General features: G+C 39.1%; 1 protein-coding gene across 1 annotated transcript; it reads left to right on the top strand.

The window, feature by feature from the left end:
- The first annotated feature begins 380 nt into the window (after positions 1-380).
- Positions 381-8,686, top strand: LOC131551236 (uncharacterized). Its single transcript, XM_058794023.1, has 2 exons — positions 381-757; positions 7,818-8,686. Exons 1-2 carry the CDS (start codon positions 503-505, stop codon positions 8,397-8,399), a joined length of 837 nt encoding a protein of 278 aa, XP_058650006.1. The 5' UTR covers positions 381-502; the 3' UTR covers positions 8,400-8,686.
- The last annotated feature ends 1,499 nt before the right edge of the window (positions 8,687-10,185 follow it).

Here is a 10,185-nt window from a genome sequence, read left to right as displayed (position 1 = left end):
TTGGACTTAAACTGAAGCCTCGTTGTTGAATCAGAGGTAACATCAATGGCCGAAACCGAAACTGCTTTGTAATAATTATTTATTTCCGCTGCGCGTCGGGTGGTTCTTCGCCTCCACGTCGTGCATTCAAATTGTTTAATGCACAGCTAGCCGTTGATTATCCCTTACCTGTACAATGCTGTTTCATGCATTCCGAGTTGTTTACACTGTTTACACTGTTAAATAGTTGGATCCTCATGGAAAGCATGGACAAAGTTTCAAAAAACAATTTGGACGTATAAAAGAGTATTTATGTGCCAAAAATCTCACTTTCGGGTTCGTACAAGTTTCGGAGTTTTTTTTTTTCGATCGTGGCTCTTGCTGACGTAAACGACGGTGGAACTCCTTATATGGGCATTTCTCCCGGAAGAACGCGCCCGTGCACGCATCGACCAGCACGAGAGTGAGCGCGCACATCAACGCGTTTCATTCGGCTGCACTGCACGGAACTCGCTCGGGAAGAATGTCTCTAAAGAAGTGTGTTTTTGGTTGTGAGGGAAAGATAACCTTGTTCAGCTTATCGAAGAACCCAGCGTTAGGTAAACAGTGGATGCTATTTGTTTTTCCGGGGCAGCAACGGAGTTTCTCAAGTGTGTTTGTTGACCAACGTTTTATAAACAAGGCCCAGTTCGACGCTGGGTTTGTACATCGTTTAATACTGAAAGATGAAGCGGTCCCAGCTATAAAATATCCCAGTCATGATTCAGAACTGCAGACGGTAAGTGAAACGGCATCAAATTCTGTGTTTTGTTGACAATCGGCGCAAGTGCTCGTCACTCTTTAGCTCCGCCCACGGCGCGCCTCCAGGAGCTCGGCTTTGTTTTGGAGAGGATCGTAAAGCTGTATCTTTCTTTTATAAATATGATAAAACTAAATACTTTTTGGAGATATGAAGGATGCAGTACAACTCTATAGGTACTCAAGATTAACATGAGATTGGGTGAAACTGTGTGTTATGCCCCCTTTAAGTACTGCAGCATATCAAACATGAGTGAGTGCTTCGTTTATGTGAGTGGATTCATTTTGTCCTTTGAGAGTTTCCCCTTTCGATATTCACATGAACTTAGATAATGTTTTATAAAACGCAGTTTATGAGTTATCAGATCAGAAATATAACGTTATTGAATTTGTGGCTTTTCCTGTGTGTTTCTTGACTCTGACAAGGACAGTTTGATATATATATTTAAATACAGAAATCTTATGCAGATAAATTACTTACCACTTTTAAACAAATTCAAGCTTACAGTCTATTTTCTAAGACTTAATGTTGATCAAATCCCTAAATTAATTTTTTGCTTCTGTGGAACACAAAATTAGTTGTTGGGCACCTTTTCCTGTAACTGTTTGGAGCACACAATGGAATATAAGATGTACGTGATGTTTCTATTCCAAAACCCTAACATTTTCAATGAGCAGATGACTTACATTTTAGTCTGTCCCTCACAGAAAGCTAGCATGACTTTAGAAGACACTGAATATAATGCATAATTAAGTTGTGTGAACTTATTTTATACTTTCATGGGGCTTCTGCATCTTTTTTTCTACCCCAGAAATTAAAGTTTTAATCCCTCAACAATCTTCACAAATTATCCTTTTGTGTTCTGTTTAAGAAAGTAAGCCACAGGCGTTTGGAACGACATCAAACTAATTTAAATTTTTGGATGATTCCTTCAATGGAACTGAAAGCCTTTTGGTTTAAAATGGTTTATTTCCTATGTTTTTAATTCCCAGGTTTAGACTTTGCTTTGCAGTTACTCTGTTTCCTAAGCTATCTCTAAATATTCATTTATCATATTATGCTGAATCATACACCCTTTCACAAAAGTCTGTGAGGTAAACCTATTTATTAGATGAGGTTTTTACCAACTCTGAGTCATTGTACTAGAGGCAAAGCAAAATAAATGTGTGCAACATGCATTTTTAAGTAATGCACACCTCTAACTTTTACTTCAGCTAAACTTATATGCAAAACCTGGTCATTTCACTGCTTCCTTGTACTAGTCATGCATAATTCATCAATGTTTATTACCATGCTAGCCAAATTACCAAACCTGAAGCATAAATATCATATGTCTTCTGGCAACAGACAGCGTCTTAAAAGTGCAGATGCTTTGCTTCACCGTGTCTGATTTTTCCATCTTGCTGTTTGTTCCCTTAATGACACCTGTCTACAAGTGTGATGCTCCTACCGTGAGCCCCTCGCACACCTTTCATCCTGCAGATTAACTTTCAAATATGTAGGGTGAAATTACAGCGCTTGTAAGCGCTTGAAGCGGCACTGTCAAATTTGAGCCACTTTAGTCATTGCTGCACTCTCAGGTTTTCATTCACTACATTTGCCCGGACTCCACACTGCCTTGACTGTGTCTAATCTATTTAAACGCTCTCCCATTGGTTCTCATGCCAGGTTGGATTCATCTTTCTACTACTTTTTTTAAATGTGATATGAGGTGGCGTGCTATTGTACTGCCTCCTATCTTCTCATCTCTTTCTACACCTTTATCTTCCTCATCTCGAGACACTCCTCCTCCTCCTCTGCCATTCGGTTCCTCTCACTATTCAGTTGTGTTTTCTCCAAGGTCATTGGCGGTGACAGTTTTTTTTTTTTTTTTCTGTCTAAGCTGAAAGCCAATCTTTCTGTCATCTTCTAGAGGTGTTCTCTCTCTCCCTCTGTGTTCGACAAATCACACTCATATTCCCTACCAACTAGGTTGAGATGCAAATCCTATTTAAATCTGTCGCTTGCTGGTACTGCAGGCCTGAGAAACCAAGAGCGACCTGTGTCAAGTGATCACAGCAATTTACAAAACAAGAACACATTTATGTTATGAAACGCCATAGATTCGCTCTATCTTACAGTACAATTCTCAGGGATGAAACTCTGTAATGCAACTGATCCCTGATAATCACATGATTAATGATAAGCTTCTATCCTATGCATATTTACAGCCAGACAATAGCATTGAGTTTCTTTAAGTACACTTGGAATACATGATGACAGAGCATATATGGAATTATGAATATATGAATATGCAATGATAAGGCCATCAGGGTTCAGATATGGCTATTAATAGTGCTGCTTGCTAAAGAAATGACATACACTATTGTTTGGGTTAGGTTAGACTTTTTAAAAATGTTGTAGAAAGAAATTTCTTTTGCAAACCAAAGCTGCATTTATTTGATAAAGAATACAGTGAAACAGTAATATTGTGAAATATTATTGCAACTTTAAAATAATTGTATATAATATATTTTAAAATGTAATTTATTCCTGTGATGGCAAAGCTGGATTTTCAGCATAATTTATCCAGTCTTCATTGTCGCATGGTCCTTCAGAAATCATGCTAATATGCTTATTTGCTGCTCAAGAAACATTTCTTATTATTATCAATGTTGAAAACAGTGCAGCTTTATATTTTTTGTGGGAACTGTGATACATTTTTTTTCATGAGTTTTTGATAAAAAGAAAGCTCAAAAGAACAGCCTTTAAAAATATATATATATCTCTACATACCCCCCTAATCTTAGGTATTAAACCAAAGCGAACAAATTTGTCACCGTTTGAGCTACAGATATGACTGATGTCTCAAATTTTGTTTTTAAAAGCTATTTGTGGTTTGTGTTATTATGCTAATTACTAACAACAGTCATGGGTTTCTTTATTTAGAATAATCTAGATTCATTAACATTACAATGTAAGACCATATTTTGTGTGATAATCTTTTCTACAAGACCACTTTTATGTGAATGAGACCCACTGTGATCAATTTAGAATGATAAAACCATGATGTCTTGTTTTAAAGTATTTTGGATTCCAATTATTGTTACAGTACAATAGAGATATATTTTAACCTGATTAACATCTTGTAAAACTTCCATTTACTTCAGGGACACTGAAATTCACATCCAAAGAAATCTTCTGAAGAACAATGCTTACTACTGCATTTTCTGTCAAAACAATGATATTTCTCTGACCCCTATTTTAGAAGTTAATCTTCTGAGGTGTCTCTGTGCTGTCCAATGACGCTCTCATTTTTAATCTTCCGTTCTTGTGTTCTTCTGCTGTCACCTCCTGCCCTCTCTTTAGCTCCGCCCTCTTTGTGTTTTCTAAAGCAATTTCTCTTGAGAGCTGCACTGTTGTCATTTATATGTCCAACACCAAGTCCCCGTGGGGTCCTCGGTGACCTCTTCTGTGTACAACAACAAACCTGAGCTGCGCTGTTGCATGTAATGGCACGTAATCACTCTGACCCCGTGACCTACGCAGGTCTGCCGGGATGAGATTGGAAGTGAGACTCGTATTCTTGTCCTTACTAACTGCCTTCAGCCATCACACTGTGCTAGGCATCATATTCTCAGTCTTGCCCTCTATGCTGACCCTCAGTTTTTGGTCTGTATGATTGGGCCCACCTGATTACAGGGATATAAGGCTGAGATGTCGGAACACGTCTGTAGTTTACAACCTGATGTCATTCTCAAGTGAGCGGGAATAAAATGGTTTGGCAGGGCTCAACAGTAAGAATGGCCTGATGGCCCGGAGCCTGTATAGAAGAGTTTTGGGCCAGTTTACATAAGCATGAAATTGTCCAGCCATGACTTCCTGTTCCATATGATTATAAATTTGTGGAACACAAAGGTCAAATTCCCTTATTCATCCATCACAAGAAGTAAAAACCAAAGGATATTGTTATGTTGTGCAGAACAAGATTGTTGAGCTTCAGAAAGTAGAAAGTGGCTGTAAGAAAAGAGCTAAAGCATTGAAAATCCCCATTTCCACAATCAGGGCAATAATTAAGAGGTTCCAATCAACTAAAGATGAAGTGTGTCTATATTGTCCTAAAGCACAGTGAGGAGGAGAGTTGGTGAGTGAGTGACCAAAGACTCTCCAAGGATCACAGCTGGAAAATTAGTTTGAATCAATTAGTTGAATCTTTGGGTCAGAAACCCTAAAAAAAATCCATTAGATCTACCATAAGGACAATGATCAACACACAAAAAAAATGTGTCACTGAGCACAAAATGAAGCTTCTGCCATGACTGTCCCAGACTACCAGTTCCCTGACCAGAACCCTATAAAATGAGCAGGGTGAACTGAAGAGAGGAGGCACCAACATGGAGCTCTGAATCAGAAGGATCTGGAGTGATTCTGTATGAAGAAATGGTCTCTGATCTCTTGACAGGTGTTCTCCAAACTCATAGAAAACTCAGAGTTGTTACCCTGGGAAAGGACGTTACAATAATTGGGTGCCAATAATTGTGGCCAATGTAAACCGGAGAAAAGCATTTATTTCATGATGAGCGCCCCCACACACACAATTTCCATTGTTTTACTTCAATGATAGGTTGGAATTTTAATTTGTACATTTAAAAATGTATGTATATACACACACACATACACACACGCACAGAAAAGTATTGTGCATTTCATTATTTTATTTATTTATTTTTTTAAATCATATAGTAGGACGAGTGAAAATGTTGGTTGGGAGAATTTCTGTTGGACCAATTGACTGGTGATAAAGTCTTGATATTTGAATCTGGCTTTCTCCTGGTACCTACAGTTTCATCTTAAAATAAGTTCTGTTCGTTGTTCATCGTTTCTATTTTTCAGGCCTGTCAAACCATTTTTCTTTATTTCAAATAAAATAAAATAAAGAGCAGATAGGATCAGAAATTTGAGCAAACAAGCTTGGCTAAATTCTTTCCACGTATTTAGAGACCGCTAAACAGGTGATAGTAGTCTCAAAGCACAATCAAATACATCAATCACTTTCTTCTGATATGAGCCAGTAAATTATTCATCCTTTCCAAATAAAGGTCTCATCATGGCTGCCAAGATATCAGCTTGACATATGCATTAGACCGAGAGACGGTGATGAAATCCACTTGCAAAGCTGTGAAACCTCAAACCTTATAACCTAGGGACACACACTTTTAACGAAATGGAAGACAGCGAAAAGAAGAGCATCGTCAGATCAATAACCCTATCCAACCGATTCTCTGTTCTCACTCTGTTCTGCTCAAAGGTCCCTTCAGAAACGTTTTAGGTGATGACAGCATGTGAGATCGTATGGGAGCGGTAAGGCATTCATATGGGACAAGGTCTGCTCTACGGCGTTGATTGAGGAATCACAATGGAGACTGAGGGGAAAAGCGCACATGCTCTTCCCGCACTGGAGTGTGCAATCCCAGCCGGAGCAGCTGCGGAGGAAGTCTGTTGAGAGTCTGCTCCAGTGTCCGGATGGAGTCGCGGGTTAATGTGGCGTCTCGTGGCAAGAGGGGGCAGGGGATGTAATTATGCTCAGGCTGAATGCTTACATTAATGAAGTTTTAGAGCTCAACGTTTCCTCAGGCCTCGCTAATGAGCCTTGCGCATAATTAGCAGCTCGCCTGATGAAGTTGTTAGGCTGAAGACAGCTTCCACCCCTACCACTGATGATGTGCTCTACAGCGCCACAGATCGGCTCAAAGAAACTCACACTGATCAAAGGCTTCCCAGATGGCTTTTATGGCATGGGGCGTGAGCGATCAGCTATACCAAGTTTTGCCCTCAGGCATCAGAGCGTCTACAGATCTTACAGATCAGATCTTTTGTAGTTCACTTCTGTTATTCTTTTCCTGGACATGAGTTCAGGCCTTGAAAATACAGCATGAATGACGTTCTGCTAATTGCTGCATTGTTCAGACCACCCTGATGGAAAAGTGGATGCTGGTATCTCCACTAGCATTAACATTCGCCTACCAGAAATACCATGTAGTTGGAAGACCATGTATTTTTTTTGTATTTTTTTTTTTCTCATCTGGCAGATGCTTTTATCTAAAGTGACTTATTTCAGGGAATACATTTTTATCAGTTATGCGTTCCCTGGGAATCAAACCCATGGCATTGTTAGCTGAGACATAATCTTGTCCTGAATGGCCTAAACCATAATCAGACTTTACTTTTGGAAGCCTTTTTCCACCGTGGAATAAAAGTAATTCTGACTTTTAATCTTACAATTCTGACTTTTTCTTGCAATTCTCTGATTTCTCTTTTTTTTTTTTTTTTTTTTTGCGTTTACAATTCTCAGTTTGTCTTTTGAATTTAAAAAAAAAAAAAAAATCTTGGAATTGTGAGAATGTTACCTTTTAGTTTTTCTCAGATTTCTGATTTTATATCTCACAACTCACAAGTTTTTTTTTTTTTTTTTCTTTCTTCACCCTGCGTCCCAATGTGCATACTATCCACCCTATCTGCCCTAAATAGTATTGAAAATTACTAATGTCATATAGAATTTAGGATGGATAGTATGCACATTGGAACGCAGGCAAAGGTTCTTACTTTTTCCTTCATAGCTTCAAGTTTATGTCTCACAATTCTGACTTTATATCTGGCAAATCTGAGTCTGTTTTGTGATTCTGTGACTCAGAATTACACAAGAATCACAATTGTGAGATTAAAAAGTCACAATTATTTTATTTTATTTTACTTTATTCTATTTTAAACTTACATTAGTTAGCCTAGCATTAGTTTCTGCTGTATTGAGAATTGGAAAAAAAAAATTAAATCATATCATAGTAACCTTATTGTCAGACAGTCATAGTAACCACAGTCATCAGCCACCACTTACACCAGACCTCTCTCACCTGTGTTCTGATCACCTACACCTGCCGATCTCCAATCAAGTCACCTTCAAGAGCACGCTGCACTCTGTCTTTTACTGTTTGGTCTACCGTTCACTACCCTGAACTGTGCCTGTTGTTCACTTACCTGTTGTTTCTGGCTCGATTTGTGACAGGAGACCGGACCTGAGACAATCACCTCCATGGATCCCCGCCCTCCAACTCCCATGGAAGTTCTCGAGGAACTGGTCTATACACTCCGGGCTTCACTCATGCCCGTCACAACCCCTCAATCTGCCTCTGTATGTCCCATGGCCATGCCAGCTTCCTATGCGGGTGACACAGCTGTGTGTGGCGTCTTTCTCCTACAAGTAGTGCTCTTCATTCAACTCATTAACTCCCGGAACCTGGCCGACCATCGCCGCCACGTGAAGCAGGTCCTTCAGAGGCTCTGTCAACACCATCTGTACCTCAAGCTGGAGAAGTGTGAATACCATCGCCCCATCGTGCAGTTTCTCGGGTACCTCATCGGCCAGGATGGTATCCAGATGGATCAGGGGAAGGTAACTGTCATCAAGGAGTGGCCTCGTACCCAGACTGTGAAGGAGTTGCAGAGATTTCTCTGCTTCGCAAACTTCTATTGTGGATTCATCAAGGATTTCAGCCTGCACACTGCCCCTCTGACATCATTGCTCCGAGGAAAGCCCAAGTCCCTGTCCTGGAACACACCAGCGCCCACGAAGCATTCAACATCCTGAAGACTGCTTTCTACACGGCCGTCCAGATCCTCTTGTGCCATTTGTGGTAGAAGTGGATGCCTCTACCACCAGAGTCGGGGCCATGCAGACTGAGCGCAACTAGACTCGGACGCTACCTCCGGGCATACTGCCAGAAGGACCAACACAACTGGACCTGCTTATTCCCATGGGCCGAGTATAGGGCTGCAACAAACGGTTATTTTGATAATCGATTAATCTAACTATTATTAGAACGATTACTTGACTAATCATCGACTATTTCACTGATTAATCAGTAGACTTTGATTATTCAGCTTTTGCAATTAGTTAAAATATTGTTATACATATTCTAACAAATAAAGGTCACTTCAGCTTTAGAAAAGCATATTATGTAATTACTATTATTATACAATTAATTGGTAACACTTTACAATAAGGTTCATTGGTTAACATTAGTTAACATGAACTAAGAATGAACAATACTTCTACAGCATTTATTAATCTTGGTTAATGTTAATTTCAGCATTTATTAATGCATTTATAAAAATCACAAGTTGTTTTTTAACATTGGTAAATGCACTGTGAACTAACATGAACAAACAATGAATAACTGTATTTTTATTAACTAACATTAGCAAAGATTAATACATGAATTTAATAAATGTATTGTTCATTCATATTAATTAATACTTTACAATAAGGTATCATTTGTTAACATTAGTTAAAGTGTTACCAATTCATTATACAAATAGATGTATTTGGCACACAAAATGAGATGACAGACAGACACACTCTCTCACCATTTAATTAGCTACATGGAAAAGTAACACATCATTCTGCCTAACATCTCCTTTTGTAAGTGATATGCATCAAAATAAAGGTAAGTGATAAGATGCTTTGGATAAACTATTTTATTCAAAACATAATGTCTTAAAATAGCCTACCTTTATAGGGTTATGATAATCAAAACAGTCCTGAGGTAGATCAAGCTTTGATCTCTGTAAAACAAACTATCACTTTAATTCAATATTTTTTTCCCCCCACTAATAAAAACATTTTATCATTAGCTAGCTCCGCACTGGAGAGCTGCTTTATTTCAGAAAATCAAGTTGTAATTCTAACTGAAAGCGACACTGACTCTAGGTTTTCATGTTTAATACCATAAAGCTGCTTGATTGAAGGCTATCTATTGCATAAAGTACTATATAAATGAACATGATGTGACCGGACTTTACTTGAGTACTTAACTGCAGAGCTCATGCAAACATCCACATCGTTGTAATCACATGCATTTTTAACTGCTGCTTTAACACTACTGTCAGTTTTTGTTTATTTTGTTACTGAGAGGAAAGCGCACAATATATATTTACATATTCATCAAACGCCGCTCAGGTTCGTTTGTGTCGTCTTCTCTTGAATTGCATCCAGGAGGGATGAATTACATTCTTGCGCTACAGCGCCACACTGGTCGAACCGCAGTATTGCAGGCTCTTGCATTAGGTCATGTGAGATCAAACAAATACTCGACAACAAAAATATTTGTCGACAAATTTTTTTTTTTTTTTTGTAGACGTTGTCGATAATGTCGACTAATCATTTCAGCCCTAGCTGAGAAAAAATCCCTCCGGCATAACACCACCAGCCTCACGCCCTTTCAGTGCATGCTCAGCTACCATCCCCCGCTCTTCCCTTGGTTGGGAGAGCCTTCGGAGATTCCAGCTGTGGATTATTGGTTCCGGGAGAGCGAGAGAGTGTGGGACTCAGCTCACGTCCAGCTCCAACATGCAGTGCAGAGGCAGAAGAGATT

Source organism: Onychostoma macrolepis, chromosome 12 (genome assembly GCF_012432095.1).
Source record: "Onychostoma macrolepis isolate SWU-2019 chromosome 12, ASM1243209v1, whole genome shotgun sequence".
Lineage (NCBI taxonomy): Eukaryota > Metazoa > Chordata > Actinopteri > Cypriniformes > Cyprinidae > Onychostoma > Onychostoma macrolepis.
Note: the sequence above shows the minus strand (reverse complement) of the source record. Positions and strands in the feature narration are given on the sequence as shown.

What these genes read in the sequence shown, in the direction of transcription:
- LOC131551236 (XM_058794023.1), top strand. Translation starts at nt 503, where the DNA reads ATGTCTCTAAAGAAGTGTGTTTTTGGTTGTGAGGGAAAGATAACCTTG. An exon ending in ATGATTCAGAACTGCAGACG is followed by an intron (nt 758 to 7,817) that starts GTAAGTGAAACG and finishes GATTTGTGACAG; the next exon opens with GAGACCGGACCTGAGACAAT.